The sequence below is a fragment of the Struthio camelus genome, chromosome 6, assembly GCF_040807025.1.
Source record: "Struthio camelus isolate bStrCam1 chromosome 6, bStrCam1.hap1, whole genome shotgun sequence".
Taxonomy (NCBI): Eukaryota; Metazoa; Chordata; class Aves; order Struthioniformes; family Struthionidae; genus Struthio; species Struthio camelus.
Genome location: NC_090947.1, coordinates 14,279,056 through 14,298,641, shown reverse-complemented (window position 1 = coordinate 14,298,641; position 19,586 = coordinate 14,279,056). Strand labels below are relative to the sequence as shown.

Sequence of the window (19,586 nt, the reverse complement as noted above, 5' to 3'; positions counted from 1 at the left end):
TTCATTTCTTACATGAATGCTTCAGTTTTTCTCAGCTTTATACTTTGAAAGGTATTATATAATTTTATGTGACCATGAATTACGATTATTTATTTACTTGTAGCTTACTTTAGAGTTGTAATTACATGTGTGTAGCATGGTTTGTTCTGTGTTTACACTTGTGTGAGTGTGTGTATGCTGTTATAAACTGGATTGACTTTTGTATTTTAAAAAGCTTGGGCCTGTTTTTTTTTAGGGTAAATTAAAGGATCTTTAACATCTCAGCTAGAAATAATATCCTTTCCTTATTGGATGTCTCTTATTCAGACTAGATGATAAAATGTCCCATATGCACTGGTGGCTTTTTTAGCTCTGATGGGCAGTAGATTTTAAGTCTAGTAGGGCTCAGCATTCATCTACTGTTGTAATTGCATGGGTCCCATGGCAGGATGACATCCTTAGTCGTTTCCAGGTGGTACAATAGCACAAAGAAAACCAAAATGAAATGTGATTACATTTCCTGTTTGGCATAATGAAAATGTAAGGGAGATCAAGCCTCCAAATCCTCTTATTACCTATTTGCCAATACTTAAAACTGTTTTATTTTGCGCTCACCCCACAGAGGCCAGCAAACTTGTCATGTCATACGTAGCTGCAGTTTGTGGAAAAGGGGCAGAGGTCAATCAAGTGAAAGAACAGCTTTTACAGTCCAATCCAGTGCTTGAAGGTAAGATTTGCACAGATCTTGTAGGACCATATTGCCTTCTGGTTGTATCAGTTTTCCTAAAGAGCTTGTTTTGAAATCTGAATCTGCTGCTGTTTCATTGTTGTTTGACGTCCGAAACCATAGGAGATGCTTTATGTGAAGACAGCAACAAGAATATACAGTTATTCAGTTATGGAGAGGCTTTCTTAAAAATAAAATTGCCTCCCTCATGATGTGAGAGCTTAGGAAGTTAGATCGTGTTTCCCAGCTTCGTCCTGCTGCTCTCTTAGAGTGTAGTCTTTCTTAACGCAGTGTTTATGGTGCTTGAATGTATCAAAAGATTTAACTTTATTTCCCTTTCCGTGATTCATTTCCTTCCGAAATATATTATTATAGTCTCTAGAAAACAAACAATCTCTGTTAAGTATTTTTTCTTTTAGGAAAAAAAGTGAAGAAATGCATCTTGGGAAAAAATAAAACAATCTGTATGCATGCCTGTTGTTCCCTAAGACTTACTGTTCCCTGGGTCTGGTGAGAGACTCAATTCTGTCAGTCTGTCTTCCTGATGATTGCCTTTCCTGCTCTCCCATGATTGTCTAGGGTTTTTGTTGTTGTTGTTGTTTTTAATTATGCTTTTTAATATGATGTGGATCCAGAACAGAATTTTCATTTTTTTTCCTAGAAATAGGATGTGCAATCCTCAAAGCTTGCAGTTTTGTCCCATTGTCTAATAATTGTGTTGAGAAGTGCCTTAGTTGACTTATTTAGGTCTGTTGTATTGATTCTTGGCTCAGTTTTCTCCAACAGTTCTCTAAGCTATTGTGGTACTAAGACTAATTCTTATAACTGCTATACAATAGTTGTGTTTTATAACCAGATGATATGCAGTGTTTATAAGACTACTAAGTGTCAATGTTTTATTTATTACTTAACAAACTATATGTATATCCAAGGATTTGGAGTCTATGGGGAGCAAGTATGCTATGTGTTATACAGTTGGCAATAGGAAAAGAAATTGAAAAAGGGAGGGAAAGCTAAAGTTAGCTGAGAGCTGTTAACTGGCCTGGTAAAATGTGATCATTGACTGTATGCAAAAGTTGTAAGAAGCCAAGACTTATAAAGAAAGGACAAAATGTTGAATTTTAAGACTAATCAAAATGTTGGATGAGTCTGTTGTGCTGATCAGATGTGTTCCACTTCCCGCTGAATGGAGGGGTTGCAGTCTGTCCTCACCTCTGATTCACAGAGAAGAGCTATAGGTCGTTTCTATCACTGTTCTGCAAGGCAGACCTCAGGTGTAGGCAGAAATGGAATGAGACGTGCAGAGGCTTCGATAGCTAAACCTAGGTTACTCCCCAGAGACTGCCAGATTTATTGGATTTCATACTAGTTCATGAATCCTTCTCTTAATATAAGAGGAGTACACTGCGCTCACAGAATAGCGTCTTGTTATGTTAAGTTATTATTCATTCTGTTTGGTGCTGCTGTGGTAACTGCTTATTTAGCTTTTTGAGAGGCAGGACACAAGTATATTCCATGAGGTTACTGCACAGACCTGGCTGCTTATATACATTTTAGAGAGAAATTAAGCATTTGTGATTAAATGTGTTTTTCTTTGGTTACATAGTTCTGTTTCAGTCAAGCTGCAGTGCAAGAAAATTATGTGAATATTACATATGTGTAATTTATCTTACAGGATTCTTTTTTCTTTTTTAAACTATGTAGTTGCTACTGTAAATTAAAAACAGTGAACTTCAGGGAAAACTGAGGAATGTGCCTTGCTATATAATGGAACATTTGTATTTGATTTTGTGCAGTTATAAATGACTCTACTGTTTAGCCCTGTGTTTAAGAAAATGCAGCTCAGAGATTTGGTTGTTGAAAAAATGATTTATTACAGGGCATAGAGATTTTAAAAACAATTCTGTCACTTATCCTTGGCCTTCAGGAGCAACAAACTTTTCCTTTGGCTTCTGTTCTTCAGTCAAGAATAAGCCTACTCATGAAAGTTTGTTGAAGACTAAAAGCATGTATTTATTTCTACCCAAAAAACATTGACTTGATCTTTGAAAATATGTAAGATATATAAATAAATACTGGGATAAATAATCAAAGTCTCCTGTTGGGAGTAGGAGTACTGCTATTAATAATCCAGAGGAGACACTCCAGTTTGACAATGTGTAATCTAAGGCCTTGAATTGTCCCACAGTCTGAGTTCATGTCACGGCTGTGCTCTAAGCTCATGACTGCCTATCTGAACCTAGCCCAGCAGAGTCCTTTCTCGGAGAGTTTTTATTGTCAGAAAACGTGAGCTAAAGAAATTTAAACCAAATTTTATTCAAAAAGCAAATGTAGGTCGAGCTGAGGAGAGTTTTAAGCTAGACTTATTTCAGCTGATTAATGTTCAGCTTAAGCTAAAATGAATGTTTGGAATGGTGCAACTAAATCAGTTTGAAAGCACTCATAAAACGTTCCCATGCAAACAAATTTTAAGTGTCTTTCTGTAGTTTCTTCAGTTCTGGCCTCCGTCTTTCTTCACCTTCTGTTCTGAGCGCTAAGATCCATTGCTTTCTCTGAACTTTTCCTGAAGAGAAAGAAATGGTTCGTAGTATTTCTTATATTTACAGTTGTTTAGGCAGTAAAATTGTTAAGTGTGATGATTCAAAACCCAAGGATATGTGCTCCATTCAGGTGCGGTTTTGTCTTGGAACAGTTTTACCTTGTATGTTTCTCTCTTTCACTTTTTCTAACAAAGGAAGCGTCAACGCAAAACCGCTTTGGACTTCCAAAGGTGTTTTCTCATTTGTGATAGTCTCACTCTATCCCCAGGAATTGATAACTGCTACAAATGGAGTATTGCTTCTTGGACATCTATGATTCTTTTACATAAACAAGTCATAACTTTTTAGCATTTAAATATTATTTTACTGATAGTTTCACTCTTATTATTTGTTTTCCTCTCCTGCCAGCTTTTGGAAATGCCAAAACTGTAAGGAATGACAACTCCTCTAGATTTGTAAGTATTTTGTTCGAGGCTGAACTTGATTTTCTTATAGAAGAGAATGTTATATTTTTGACTCTTTCTTTTTCACCTTACACCAGCCATTAGGCTTCTGTGAGAAATGAATTATTGTGGATAGAGAACTCTTTTGTAGTTATCTGAAGGCCTTGGAGTTTGGAGAAGCGTAGTGGTCAGTAGCATTGTGTTTTGTTTTGTACATATATACGTGTGTTCTCTTTCCCAAACACGTTAGTAGTTCATTAGTAGCAGTTACTCGCATTTTTAAAACATATCTGACTTGCTTGTCAAAAATCTTATTTGTTTCTGATGTGCGCATAAAGTTCTGTTGAGAATCAATGTTGAGTAAAACAAGCCAAATTTTGGAGCTTACCAGTCTGTGACTAAATGAAAACATAATTACAGTGCAGCTGGATTTTTTTAATTTTCTGGCACTGGTGGCTTTGTCAGAGACAATGTGCCTAGCAACTTGTCTACTTAGCAAGTTTATCCTTCTATGTGTTCTCATTTTCAATTTATATGTATACTTTTTTTTGGTTAAAAACTCAATTCAGGTTCTTTCTTTATCTATATGAAGTTTCAACCTGTTTTTTAATGTGAAACAATGAAAAATTATAGGAATTGACAATTGGCAAAAGAAATAGATGAAGCTACAGTTGGGAGATTCAAAAGCATGAGTATTTGTCATTGATTCTCCTGCTAAAATCAGAAGCTAGAACGCTACTTCGTAATCTGCTCACTTGCGTGCAGCAAAGTCATAAAGACTGAGATTTGGAGACAGCAGAAGACAAACTAGTACACTCATAAAATAGTGTATTGCAAGTAAAAGCCCGTGGATAAAAACCTGGCATGTATTACCACTGGAGAGTGGCTTTTTTCCCCTGCGTGGCAGACTTTTCTCCCCTTCCTTTGTGATTCTCGAGGGTTGATATTATTGTTTCTGCTGCAGCTGTCACTGCCCTGGCTCGTGGCCTGAGTAAAGGGTGTTATCCCCGGCCCCGCAACATCCCACATGTTCGGGGAAGCAAGGTCATGGCCAGAATTTGAGACACTGTTGAAGACTGCAGAGAAATTTATTGATAAAGAGGGTAGAAAAAAAATGCAGCTGTCAGAGATGAATGACGTGCTTTGGAAAGGAAGAGGATACAGCAAAGAAAAGAAGAGGTGGCTTTGAAAACAAGAGTCTTTCCAGGACAAAGTGCAACCAACTAGTATTTCCCCTTTCAAGTCCTTGCTTATAAATACAAAGCTAAAAATAGTTTTGGAAACGTCCAACTGGCTCAGTCCTTGGGAAATTAAAATTTAATTATCTGATTTAATTTTTTATCTTAAAAATTTGAATCAGCTCAGAATTAACCAGAAAGTACAAACTGTTCTATCTAGTCTGCTTCAGCTGCCAGCAAGGAGAAGAATAGAGTTTAAGTAGGAGCTTAAAGGCCAATCCTGACAAAATACCCAGTAAATCAGGTAATATCTTTGAGATAGTGAATATAAAGTGCTTGATTTTTGTGTCCTGCAATAAAAATCAAAAAAAGAAAAAAAAATCTCTTCCTAAATACAATGAATGAGGAAGTATAAACACAAGGCTTCCCTTTCCAGTTGATTGTTTCTGTCCTCTTAAATAAGCGCCAGAGGACACTGAGATCATCTTTGTGCACGGTTTGTGGAGCTTGTTTGAATTACTACCAGCAGTTCTTATCTTCCTAAACTTTCTCGCCGGTATGAGCTGCGCTGCCTTTGCCTTTTACACTCACTATGGGTCTGTCCATTTTGTCATTGTTAAAAGAAGCTGTTAGTAAATTAAACGCTTGTCATATAAATTAAAATGATGCGAAGACCAGAATGATCTTCTGTGATGTGGAAAGGTCAAACAGAAGTCAAGGAAACGCACTGCACCAGTACAGCTAAAAGTGAAATTGCTTTTGCGGTGGCGATCTGTTAATTGTTGCCTTTGGTCTCCCAAGTTACAAGGCAGAGAGTTCAGTAGGGGAAAAAAACATCACTTTCACAAGGTGGATGCACGCTTACGCACATACACCAGGCAATTACTAAAAATAGTTGTTGCCAAACAGTTCTTAAATATAAACTGAGTGGCTATTATGTCAGTACTTGCTTTCTTCACCCTCCTAGAAGGTTTTAGCTAGAAAGCAAGGCTGCTTGGAAGATAATTAACTTTTGCTTCTTCCTGGATTCTTCCATTAGTAAGTATAGTAATACCTGAATGGCCACAAGTACTGTTTGGTGCTGTTAGTACTCACTGATGAAAGTTTGTATAACATACTTGTTCTTAATAGCATCAAAATTGTTTATATCCTTACAAAGCGAGCAAATTATTGGGTTGTGTTACAAGCCTGATTAAAGCAATTGCCATGAAAATCTTTGGCTGTGGAAATGAAATTATCTTACAGGCTATGCATCTGAGCATGCTTTTTAAAATTTAACAGAGTATACAAGACATTGCCAGATTGCTCTTTTACCCTGCAAAAATGACCAACTAACTTTTAACATTTTCTTAAACAGAATTTAAATTCTTGAAATGTATTGCTTTCACAGGGAAAATACATGGATATTGAGTTTGATTTTAAAGGTGATCCACTTGGAGGAGTTATAAGCAATTGTGAGTATTATCCTTTGTATCAGCGTATTAACAGCATATTAAAATGTTTTATTCAAAAAGGAAAATAGTTAAATTTTTGGAAAGATAGATACATTTGTCTAGCAGAATCCATCTCCATTGTGTGATAAATTCTGTTCTGCTTTTTAATTCTTATATTTGTTGTTGTTTTGGTGCTGATTAGAGTACCCTAGAGTAAGGGAAAACACATCGGAAGATGCAAGTCTGAATAGTAAGCGTTTTGCATTGTTTTGAAAGGTCACAAGTGAAGAGCATGCGTCCATATGTTGCCTCTGAAGCTGGTTGCAGAAGAGTAAGGGCATCTGGGGCCGTTTTTATTCTTGAATCTCTGGGTTCAGTTATGTCGCTTTATTTGATGGGTCAGGTATTTATGTTAGATGATGGCTGAGATATGCCATTTTGTAATTAATGAGAGTCACACAAAGTATGCTTGAGATCACCAGGAAGTGGGAATGTTTTTTTGAAATCAAAGTAGTCCATTCTAATTTTAACACACCCACAATCTGGGAAAAGGCTTAGTGAGAGAGGATCAACAGCTGTTGAGTTTAGGAAAGCGAAGGTGACCTTAGGATTTTGTTACCTGAAGTAAGGATGCTGCTGTGAAATCTATAAAGAAAAGAAAGTCTAGAAATTTTAACCAGCTCTCTGTTGGGAAGAGAGAGACTGCGAACTGAGTACTAAATCAGGATGCTTTGGGTTGCTTTTCTTTCTAGAGCTTAAATGCAGCTTTTTAGAGAAATTACTCTTTTGTGCTATATAAAGCTGTTTTTTTTGTATTTTTAAAAGGGGTGGAGGAGGGCAGTGAGTGGCTATACTAAGTGTCACTGACCTAGCCTTGACCTCTCTTCTCATTCAGCCAAATTCATCACTGTTTCTAAAGGTCAACTTTTGGCTCTGTTACCATTTTACTAGTTGTGAAATAATGAGAGTCTTCCAAGATGAACAAAATTTGAACTTTCCATATGTAATATGGTAATAATTAAAAAATTGTGAGAAATTTTACGTATGAATGTCGTAGTTTATTTTTGCATGGGTCAAGCAAAGTCAGATCATCTTTTGCAGCTGTTCCTAGAAGAGCACATTTTTTGTGATAGAGCAGATCTTGAAACTCAAAGCAGTAACTGTTTAACTGTTTATGGCTATGTATTAACTTTAACATTTTGCGATTAAAGAAATACGAGGCCAAACGTACTCAGTGTATTCATCAATAATTAAATTTGGACAAAAACATTTCAGCAGGCTAACTATGCTTTTGTTGTCTCCCCCCCATTTCCCCCCCCCCCCCCCACCCTGCCACATGCAAAATAGCTACCAAAAAATGAAATCTCCTCTGTGGAATGGACATTCAACAGTTTTTCTGTTAAAATACCATGCTGAGTTATCTAATGAAAATATTGTTTCATATCAAAAGGAGATCCGAACAGTCACTCAGTAGCTGTCTGCCTGATAAATCTCTGCAAATTGTAATTATAGCATTAGATGAAATTATAGAAATATGTTGATATATGTAATCAAGGGTAGACATATATTTAGATGTGCCTAAAAGATGCCTATTGTAGGCAGTCTCCCCGTGTTCTCATGTTTTCTAAATGTCTGATAGCAAGAACATGCATGTAGAATAAAAAATAAAGATCTGTTATGTAAGCCTTATTGTGGAAAAAATGCTACTTGTTGAACTGTGTAGAACACTTCATAACAACTATATCGGAGGTATGTACTAAGTTTCTGTAACTGGCTGTTAATGCATGTCATCTTTGCTTAAAGTGCTTTAATGTTCACAAAATGTGATCATCTATCCATGTCTCTTTAAATACTTGGTTTGAATTCTTCAAAATTTTAAAGTGAGTTAAGGGTCCTGCCTTAGTTTTTTCCATGCTTCTAGCATCTACAGCACTGCATTTATTTGAATGAAAAATGTTTCTATTATGAGGTATCACCATTCTAGAGATATCAAGGGGCTTTATATTCTTTTACGCCACTTGTTATTTACTCTGGTTTTAGTCAAATGTAGGATTTGTCTCCTTACTTCATAAAGGAGGAAGTCAAGTAGTGCTGAAGTTTCCTTTCCTTAGAAGGGGTGATAAGTATTCTTCACTTTTGGACCAACTTTTGATTCAGTGTTAACATCTTGTGAAGATGATACCATAATATTTTGATTAAACTTTAATAGTTGTATCTGATGAGCCAGATTTCCAAACACCAATGAAGTTACTGGGCTTTTTGGATCACAACGTGTGCTAGCAAGCTATATTTCTTACTGTGAGTGACTGGAAGCAGACATGCTGAAGGTCTGGTTTATTTTGGTAGGGAGGAGGGTAATGAAAATAAGCTACTAATTTTATCAGATTGTTTCAGATAAGCAGAAAGTCATCAGGCTACAAGGTCTTGTTGGAAGTGCTCTGATCTGTCCTATTCTGAATGTTATGAATCTCTGTGAAAGGCTAGTCTGTCCTATTTTATGTATGCTATTGCAAGCACTGTGGCAAGAAAACTACTTTTTTGGAGTTTTTTTTTTTTTTAATGTCACTAAAATATCCCTTCCATCTGAACTCCAGAAATCCAGCAGTGAAGATGTCTGACCAAATTGTGTTCTTGGTAAGCCCAGTACTTTAGAGGCACAGACTTGTTAGGTGCCAAAAGAGTTAGAAAAGTGCTCTGCCTGTGACCCCTTAGGTAGCAGCTGGTCCTGTTGTGACCTGCACAGGAACAATTCTTGTGGCACCCATCAGTGAGCTTTTATTTTTAAGGACAAGGATTCAACTACAAAGAATCCTTTCATAGGATGGTGTCAGAGGGTGAAATTATCGTGGCAAAGCTTACTGCATGCGTATCTTGTCCAGCTTCACAGGAACGGAAATGTCCACTGACTTCAGTAGGAGCTGATAGATCTGAAATACGTTTCACCTGCCCTAAATGGAAGGGGAAATCTTTTGCGTGAAATTAGAACCTAGGTAATAAAATGGAAGAGATTGTAATGGTAGAGTTTTGTAACACTTACGAAGTTGGACAGATCTGGTATGTTCTCAAGCTGAAGGTAGTTTTATATTTGAAGATTATAAATTCCATATCCACTTACACATTACATAGCTGCTTAGAGATTCTGAGTGCACAGACTTGTAATGTTTTTGACATGTCATATCAGTACAGTCATACAAAGAAACTGTGGGTGGAAAATTTAGGATGAATGTGATTTATCCAACCTTTAAGTATATTACGTTGGTCAGCAATTTTTTCTCCTCTAGACTTCAAGCGAAAATGATTTTAGATAACGTGTGATGTACTTGCTGATCACATGTTGACCTTAACTGAGGCATGGGGATGAACAGGAGGGTGAAGAACGCTTAGTAAGCTGTTGTGTTTTGTAATTGAGAAAGTTTGAATCTTTTGAGTCTTCTCTTTCTGTCAGCATTCAGTGAAAGTCTGGCTCGTTTTTGTGATCTGTGGGAAATGCTGGAATTTCCTGCCCTCAGTGGAAGGGGAGGTGTATAGTCTTAGTGCTAACTCTGTCAACCGGTGCACGTGGCCAGTCTAGCTTTTTACAACGTCACCTTCCATGTGCATGGAACTGGGAAGCACAACTGTTCTTGGAAGATCTCCTGAGTATTAAACGCTTGTTGTATTGTCCACTATGATTGTAAATATCCCATCGCTGTTGTGTAAAAAACGCACTCCAAGTGCTGATAGCCTGTTAACAGTGCACTTCTGCTTTAAAATACACTTACACAAAAGTAAAATGTATTTAAATTTTCTCTTATAGACTCAGATATGGCATATATCTACTCTTTCGGTCCTCCCAAGAGGTGTTTCCTTCACTGCTTGTTGGTTACAGTGGACAGTCTTGTGACGGCTTGTACGAAGGTGTTTTGTCAGAGAACTTGTAAAGAAAGGCACTTGGAGGGTTTGGTAATCAATTTACCTTCACTTGAGTGTAATACTGTGGAAATAAATTACAGAAACCGTCAACACAGTTCTTAATTTTCTGTTTATTAGAACTATCATGTTAATGGGGATGAGAGCAGGAGAGAGGCGAGCAATTGTTTCTTTTACGCCTATAAAAACAGCGTAATATGCATTTCATGTAAAAAGGGGTATGGTTGTTATTAAAGTAATAGGTGCTAATTGCTGTAGTTTGTACAGCTCTGGGATATGACCGTTTTCCCACAGATGCTGTGTTTGTGTGTGCACTTGGTTAGTTGATTTGTGACTGTTTTTGTGCACACTGAATTTTATAGAAAACTTGGATCTTATTGTATTTTACCCAGAATATTTGTAAATCTTAAATTTTCTCATTTTAGCTGAGATTACCTACTGAAAGATATCTAATGCTAATTAGCTAGGTGGTCTTTCCTAGTCTGCCTAAGCCCTTCAATGACTTAATGATTAACTAGAAGATAACAGTGGCGCATATGAAGTACCATGTATGTAATGCCTGCTTTTGAAAAGCCATATTTAACCAGCACAGCGTATTTAAAGTCCAAATCAGAAGCTTTAACTATCATGGAAAAAGGAACTATTTTTATTACCTTCTTCAAAAACAGCATGAAAGAAAGCCATGATCTTCATCTAAAGCAACAACTTTTATGTTAAGCAATGTGTTAGTGATAACTTGTTCTTTAAAACTTGCTACTTCGTTTTAAAAGACAAAAGTAATTACTCAGTTACTGAGAAATCAACAACTCAGGCTGTTGATTTTAGTTAAATGATTATTGTTAGTAATTTCCTTTGCTCAGGGAAACATTACATAGGATTTTTACAACTATGCATTCTGGAAAGAGATACTCTTTCTCGTTTGTCTTAACTTACTTTACTTAACTCTCATTAATCTTAACTTGTTCCGGCTTCTCCATTAGTGTTTCATTTAGCACGATTGCCACTTTTTATGCAATTGCCTAAGTTAGGAAGTACATTTAAGAAAAACCCTAAACATTTTGATTAGCTCATTTTTAAAGGTCACTTATCACTTGAGCAATCAGGGTTTAATGCTCTTAAAATTATGTAGTTGTTGTTTTTCACTGTACATACTCTCCATCTGGTAGTATTTTATGGTCTGATGCAGTTTTGCATTGTTTCATTTAAGAGGGTGTTGTTGTAAACCTCGTGGGAATAATATGGAAAAAGCTTTTGAGAAACCACCACTATGTTTTCTTTGTCATCAGTGACGTTTTTGATGACAGCTGAAGAAAAGAATCAAGGCGGGACAACAGAAAACATAATTGTTTTGTCATAACATAATATGGATGTAAAGATGAGTTTCTGTGACTAGAAAATGTTCTGTAACTTTGAATAGCCAAAAAGGTCCTCGCTCATGGCTGGTTGAAGGGAAAATGACTAAAAATAATTTATTCTGTATCATTTAGAACATACCAACATAGTGACGATGTATTTTCTTGTGGTATTTTCTCATTTCTTTCTTGAATGTGGATTCAATCTCTAATATATTTTGAGAAAGGCAAATATGCCAAATATTTCTGTATCAATGAGATTCATGGGCAAAGTGACTGAAAACAAATCAAATCATGTAAATTTGTGTGTCATAGTTTGCAGCAGTATTTGTTTGTTTGTTTGTTTGAGTTCAGTTGAATGGTTTTGCAAGATGCGCTTATGGACCTCTTGCATTTAAAAGCAGTGTCATTAGGAATAATGAGTATTCTTCAGAACCTGAGGGATTTTGAATCATCTGGATAAGTGGATGTTAAAACAAAATGTTTTAAGAACATTAGTTGGCAATCTGACAGTGATTTAAACATTGATTGTATTTTCAGGGTTGACCTTTCCAAGGTCTTTACAGTTGCTTTGATAGAGGAAACGTTAGATGTTTCTCTTCAAAATGAAGCAGTGCTAGGTAATGTGGAAAGAATATATAATGCACCTATATATTATATATAAATATATAAATCCTCTCTAGATAGTTCTTTATATTCCTCATATATTATTTATACAAAACATGTAATACAATGTAATATGCATGGAGTTCTCTTTTTTGTTTGTGCTTGTCTTTATATACATAAGCAACAGCTGTCCAGCCTGCTGCTGTAAGCCTTTTAGTGTTATCAAATTAATGTGTGCACAAATCTGATGTGTGTTTTTGTGTCTTCTGTTTTGGCTGTTCAATCCACAGAGCTTCTAATCATTTGAGAATAAATACAAAAGTTACTGGTTGTGCAATAGTTACTTTAAAGTAAATATAGTGGGTTGATTTATTAAAATGCTAATAGGGCAAACAAAGTGGGGAAAAATCCAGTTCCCTAAGAATAGGGCAGATGGTTTGGATCTTTTCTACCAGTTTGATTTCAGTCTGCGTGTGGATAGAAAGAAAAGAAAAAGAGAAGGAAATGAACACGATTTTAAAAAGAATTGGTAATGGCTGCTTTGTTAAGGTGAATGCCTGACCTTCTGCCAGTAACCACTTTCTGGAGTTTTTTTCCTCAATTACCCAGGCTGACGGAATATGGAACACTGGCTGTCTGTTAATTACTTAACTTTCTTGCTTCCAAAAATATATGAATGAAATAAGCCACAGTGAAAAATCAAAGACAGTTATCCTAACATAACTAATTTAACATATACTCAAGAAACTGTCAAATCTGCTGAAGGCATACGTGTAATTAGAAGAAGGCTTACATATAAGGCTTACATTTTGCCAGGACTGTGTAGCTAAGATTTTATGACCGTATTTGAGTAAATTTGAGTATAGAAAGTTTTTAAACCCAAATAAGCCAAACAGCTTCACAAGTTAGATTGCTTCAAAATACAGCCATTTCCTGAAGTGTGTGTAGCCACCACAGGAGCTGTAGTGATTTATTTATTTGTGCTTAAATTTGGCTGTGTTCCATTCCAGCACTTAACTTGAGCACGTTTATGGACAGCACGACTCTTGGCCCGGGTGTTAATACCTGAATGGCAACGAGCTTCTCCCCTTTAGCTATGAGTTGAAAACTAGAGAGGGTCAGATTGAGGAGGAAGTAAGTATGAGTGAGGCATAGAATGACTCTTAGTTTGAGCCAGGATAACTGAAGGAGGAGAGCTCCGACCTCACATGAAATCGCTGGCAAAGAGATTGTACTGGAGACGGTTCAATGCCCCGCTCTGTGCGGAGTGCAAAGCTCTGGGTGCAAATTGTGCTTTCTGAACTGTGCCTTTCAGGCATAGCATCAAATGCCAAATGTTAGTTATCTGTGGTAAAAAAAAAAAAGTCAATAAAATAGAAAAACAAGAGTGTAAATCTGTAACCTGCTCCCATTCTAGTGCGAAGATGAACTCCTGGCAGCATAGAAACATACACTTGTTCAGGCGTAGCTGTATGTTGTCGCTGGGCGCTTGCAAAACTTCCTGATGCTGAAACACGGATGTATTGGAAGGAAGAAAACTGTAGGATTATTGAATTATGAAAACACATATGTCTGTTCAAAAAAGACTAATTTTCTGACTTGGTCCCACAAGACATTCAGTGGTTGTGGAATTCATCTTGATGCAGTCTTCACCCTTTCAGATGCTCTGTGTGCTGGGAGCTACACTCACTGTCACCGACTGCAGGGATTAAGATCCTTCACTCGACAATGGTGTGTTTACAGAATAAAGCAGTTTAGCTGGTCTTGAACAAACTTGAAACTGCCTTAGTAAAAGCCAACTAGAAGATTAATAATAATGTACTAATTTTGTCCTTGTTGTCACCAGTTAATTATTAGAGCAGAAGCTAATTTTTGAATCTGTCTTGCTGTAGTTTATTTGGAAGACCTTGCTCATGCTTTTATAATTTTGTGGCCTGAAGTTCTTTGGTTCCTATTGCATGGGAAGGTGCTTAAGCTTAGATAATGGCAGCGGGCAACACTGAGACAAAATACTGCCTATAACCAGTAAAAATATGAATGCATCCTATTGTGTTCCTACTTGTTCATCCGTTCAGGAAGCGAAGCCTGGGGCAGGCGTTCTTCCTGAGAGCAGAGCCGCGGGTCGGGAAGCTCACGCATGAAAGGGGGAGCGAGCCAGGCTGACTAAACAGGCTGCTCAGTTTCAGCAGAAATGAAAATTTGAGGAAAGGAATAGTTTACGTGCTGGATGTTACAGTATTTCAAAACAACTTGTGTCTTACGGTGTTCCCCAAATGTTGGTTTTGTGAAAACTTTGTTGCCTTTGTGGCAGCTCTTCCAAAGTGTGTCATCCAAGCTGGGGAGGTTTCCCTGCTGCCGCTTCCCTCTTGCATGGGCGCAGCTGAGGAGAGACCGTAAGGTGGCTGCTGAGGGGCGATGCCTGCGCACCGATAGGAGCGCAGAGAGCTCCGTCGCTGTGCGCTTGGGTCGGTGCGCTGAGCTCCTGCATCTTCCTGCCGCTGCCTGGGCGCAGCTTAAAGGGAAATTGTGTACGAGCACCTGTGGGTTTGCCATCTGAAAAAATGGCATGGGGCCCTTGAGTGCCACGGAGAAAAGAATGAAAAGCACTTTTTTGAATAAAAACACCTGCAGTTGTTCATTGATGGTCACAAGATTAGCTGTTTTCTGCCAAACTGAGTGCCACTGATAACCATCCAGAGCTTCTCTCATCACATCCCTCCCCACTCTCGTATTGCCCTGTCTGAGGACCATAGCCTTGCAATGTGCAGTTCAGGCTGAACAAAAAATGTGTTGTCACTCCTGTAGGAAATAGGATATAGAGTCTAAAGCGTGGTAGTGAGTTGATCCATCTCTACTGTCTGCCGGGCTACCAAACCTTATTGGTAAGGCTTAGACATGTGCCAGTTACTAGTGGTGTCAAACTACTCAGCCAGCGCAATGATGCTTTTCAAAGTGTTTCTCTTCCATTTCATTTTAAATGTCTTATGATGAAGCTTCTGTCAGTCCCTTAGGAAATTATTTCTTTGTCTGACGCGCTTGATTATTACAAAGCGTTACGTGATTATTCCATTTAAATTCTTCTTTTATTTGGCTTTTTCCTTTCATTTAGTCACCTCTAGTGTTCATAGACTCTTACCGTTACAGCTCTCTTGTAAACTTTTATGGTAAAACAGTTCTTCCCAAATCTGACTTTTGTGGTTTGTACTGTTTAGCGATTGGGATGTCTTTTGAGCACATTTCCTCTCGTGACCTGATTTTTGTTTGTAGCTGCTAGACCGCAGCATTTAGAAGCGTAATGGGCTTCGTATAGCTTGCTCAAATAACTTATTTGAGAAATATTTACTGATGTGATAAATAGTGATATTACCTGTGCATAATACTTACCATCATGTAATTTGCTGATGAGGATAGTGCAGTAGAAAAAGATAGGATTCATGTTCAAGTTTTTTGATCGAGTAGTTTTTCTCCTGACTTTTGTGGGATTTTTTTGTTTGTTTGTTTAGATCTGTTAGAGAAGTCTCGTGTTGTTAAGCAGCCAAGAGGTGAAAGAAACTTTCATATTTTCTATCAGATACTGTCTGGTGCATCAGAAGACTTCCTCTGTAAGTGTTGCACTTATGCCATTTCCAGATGTGATTCTTCTCTCATTTACAATTCCACACACATTTTGTCGGAAACACGGTATTTTCAAATTATTGTTATTGGTGATAGCAGCAATTGTAATATCAGAAGTAAATATATAGTTTGGTGCTATCTAAAAATCTGGGTCAGAATTGGCTTTCTGATGTATTATAAGCACAGAAGAAAGCCTACTCTTATTTTAAAGGCTTGTAATGGGAAGATCCTTAAAGAAAACATAATCCTATTAACAACAACAGTTCTTGGCATTGCCAGTTCTGAGAATAAAAGAACTGCTCACAAGAATGCTGTTATTAATGATGCTTTTATTTCATTTATCAGGCAAACTTAAATTGGAGCGGGACTTCAGCCGATACAACTACCTTGGGCTCGACTCTGCCCGAGTAAATGGAGTGGATGATGCTGCAAACTTCAGAACAGTGAGGGTAAGAAGTGACCTGGACTGGGTGTAAGCCCCAAAGTGCTCAGCAGTCATCCAAAATTCTTACACCCTGAGTTTGGCCCTTATGTCTGTGCTGGGCCGGGAGGACCATTTTCTCTGAGTCCCTTTCAGAGTCAGGCTACAAGTGGCACTCACTCCTCTGGCAAGTGTTTATGCAAGAAAGTTTAGCTACAAGGAGGCAAAGCAAAGAGCTGAGCTGGTTTGCCCAAATAAAGTGAAGACTGAGATAATACATGGTTCTTTTCTTTATACCAAATGAAAAGATCTATTTAAGATAAAGTTTAAGAATGAATAGTTATAAACTAGTTATGAGCGTGCTTGCATTAAATAGTAGAACCAGGTCACTGGACTATTCTAGTGGAAACAACGAGGGCAAAAGAGATACACACGCACGCAGGCACAAAAAAAGCCCAGACTCCATGATCTGATCAAGGGAAGACTTGTATGGTTGCTTATGATGGCACAGGATTGGGCTTAATGACCCAGGTGATGCTGACCAAGGAAAAGAAAAACAGGACTGGGATGGTTCTCAAGATGATTTACTATGATATTTTTGCTTGACTGCACTCAAAACAACCTGTTGTCCAGCATATATAAATTTAGACTCCGATAGTTATTGGACTAAGAAGACAGCAGTATCTGTTCACTTGACTTTGGAAATTTTGCTTGTGTTATATATTAAATTAAATGACTAAAAAAATACGAGCTGACTTTTTAACATAAATTATTCTCAGTGGTCTGGCATAAATCATAGAAGTGGACTGGTCTGAAATGCCGGCTCAAATACCAGATATAAATGTATGTGGTATATATAAAAAATAAACCTCCATTTTATATTTTAACATTTACTTATCCAAGCCTAGTAGTTACTTCATGTTCTTTTTGTAATGTAATGGTTTACAAAACACTTCCAATTTATGCTAATATAGATACATGGTGAATTTTGCAAATATAATCTGTTTAGATTTAGATTCTTTTACCTCATAATTTTATCTGTACCCTTTCCAGAATGCCATGCAAATTGTTGGTTTTATGGATCATGAAACACAGTCTATTTTTGAAGTGGTGGCAGCAGTTCTAAAACTGGGAAATATTGAATTTAAACCTGAATCTCGAGTGAATGGCTTAGATGAAAGTAAAATCAAAGATAAAAATGGTAAGATGAGACTGGTGATGGAGGGAAAAACGCTAATTTATCTGAAATCATTATGAATTTCGTAGTTTCTGTAGACTTATTATATCCTTATCAGTGAGTTGAGTTAGACTGTTTCCAAAACTCATCTGCAGGTAAATATGTGAGTTCTGTACAACTTCAGTTACTCTGTACTTGAAATTCCCCAAATGGTTATCATCATTCTTTTCCAGTTTAATAAAACTTCCTACTGAAGTGTTAAACTTTACTATGCATTTCTGTAACCGCTTGATTATTCTGCAGCGGAGATTTTTGTTTCTTTTGTAGTGGAGTATTACTGTCTAATTTCAGATTCATTTGGTCATTTGATGGGGTGTTTTTGCAACTGATATGTTTTGAAAGTACATTTATTTTCATTTGAAAATTTTTCTTCAGGAAGAGTGGTCTATGAGAAGTGGAAGAAAAATTTCTTCACAAAAGATAACCAAATAGTGCTTTCAAAGCTCGTAACTCGGTGCATCCTGTTTCCTCATGCTGTGCGTTTTAAAAACAGCTTTACTTGGCGGGAGGGAGCGTGGAGGGCAAAAACTTCAATGTTTTCCCAAAACAGGGTTTTTTTCAACTGAACTATTTAAAAGCTAATGGGAGGGGGAGGAGAGGGCACGGTGATATGAAAGGATTAATCATGTTTACATATTTGCACCCTACCTTTTCTTGTTAGAACTCAAGGAAATCTGTGAGCTGACAGGTATAGACCAGTCAGTACTGGAAAGAGCTTTCAGCTTCCGGACCGTTGAAGCTAAACAAGAAAAGGTTTCCACAACGCTAAATGTGGCTCAGGTAAAAAGAGGTCCTGATTTTAAAAGAAAGAATTATGTTAAAGGGGAATTTATTCTACATGAGTACACCATAACTGCACAAATAAAAAGTACTACTGATAAGGCTGTACTGAATAACACGTGTCACTGGCATAACTCTGTCTTTCCTCAACAGTTTTTAAATGTTCAGATATATCGGATGTTTTGTTTTCTTGTGTGAATTATGTTGAAAAGAAGAGGGGTAGGAAAAATTTTGACGAGATGCAAACATACAACAGTTCTGCACAAAATGCATATTTCAAAGTAGTGTGGCATAGCGGACTGTTTTTATTTAGAGCAGCAGCTGTAATTCCATGTGATTTGTATGTCCTAGGCTGTTGAACAACTTCTGCTGCCAGTGTGAATTTATCTTTCTGTAATACTGCAAAGCCAGTATGATTGCCATTTATTCCAGGGAGGACATACTGGATTTCTTCCTGCGTCTCATCAGCTAAAACTAGCAAAAATGTGGTTTTTGCTGCCGCACTTCTCAAGTCCCTGTGCTTTGGATTGGCATGGGGAATGGGAGTGTTGGAGGGTGCCCGGCAGGGCAGGAGGGGAGGCAGAGCGCTCTGAGCGAGCCGCTGTCGGGGCTGACGTGGGAAGCGCCTTTGAGACGGGTGGTACAGCGCGCCCAGGAGCACCCCGGCACCACGCCGGGGCTGTGGCTCTGGCTGGGAGGCTGCTGGGGCAGAGGAGCTGCTGCCGCAGTAACTCTCAGTCTGCTCAAAGCACCTTGAGGATGCTGGGCTGACACAAGTTTCAGATTACCCAGGATTCATAACATGTTTCTTCTTTCTTCTTTATAGGCTTATTATGCTCGTGATGCTTTGGCTAAGAATTTGTACAGTCGACTGTTTTCTTGGCTGGTGACCAGAATCAATGAAAGCATTAAGGTATTATTGTTTAGTGCCTGTTAAAAAAAAATCAATGGCAATGCATTAAGTTAAACTGGACAGTAAAACTATACTTGCCAATTTTATTCTTCTGGTTATAGGGCGTTACACATGGTTCAGGTGAATAACTGCATCACAGCTCTTGAGGTTGCTGTCTGGTCTGTTTTTAAGCTTGTGAAAACATTCATGTTAAGTGTGTTTTGGGAAACCATACTTAACCTTTTAGTTTACACAATTTGACAGCCTATTTATGAGATACGTTAGTATGAAATGTACAGGTAACTAATGCAGAATTTTTTTTTTTTTTTAAGGCACAAACAAAAGTGAGAAAGAAGGTAATGGGGGTACTAGACATCTATGGCTTTGAAATTTTTGAGGTAAGACCTTTATAATCGTAAACATTTAATGTTAAAGCTGTTAATAAGCATTAATAGAATAGTAGTTCAGGCATGT

General features: G+C 37.5%; 1 protein-coding gene across 5 annotated transcripts in view; it reads left to right on the top strand.

Annotated features, from left to right (window-relative positions):
• MYO1B (myosin IB) overlaps positions 1–19,586 on the top strand; it is a 117,343-nt gene that overhangs the window by 54,666 nt on the left and 43,091 nt on the right. For all 5 annotated transcript variants that reach the window (XM_068948293.1, XM_068948294.1, XM_068948295.1 and 2 more), the window contains exons 5-13: positions 602–706; positions 3,655–3,701; positions 6,258–6,321; positions 15,671–15,769; positions 16,128–16,231; positions 17,257–17,404; positions 18,102–18,220; positions 19,047–19,133; positions 19,445–19,510. In XM_068948293.1, coding sequence (XP_068804394.1) covers positions 602–706; positions 3,655–3,701; positions 6,258–6,321; positions 15,671–15,769; positions 16,128–16,231; positions 17,257–17,404; positions 18,102–18,220; positions 19,047–19,133; positions 19,445–19,510 — 839 coding nt within the window. The remainder of the gene's footprint in view (positions 1–601; positions 707–3,654; positions 3,702–6,257; positions 6,322–15,670; positions 15,770–16,127; positions 16,232–17,256; positions 17,405–18,101; positions 18,221–19,046; positions 19,134–19,444; positions 19,511–19,586) is intronic.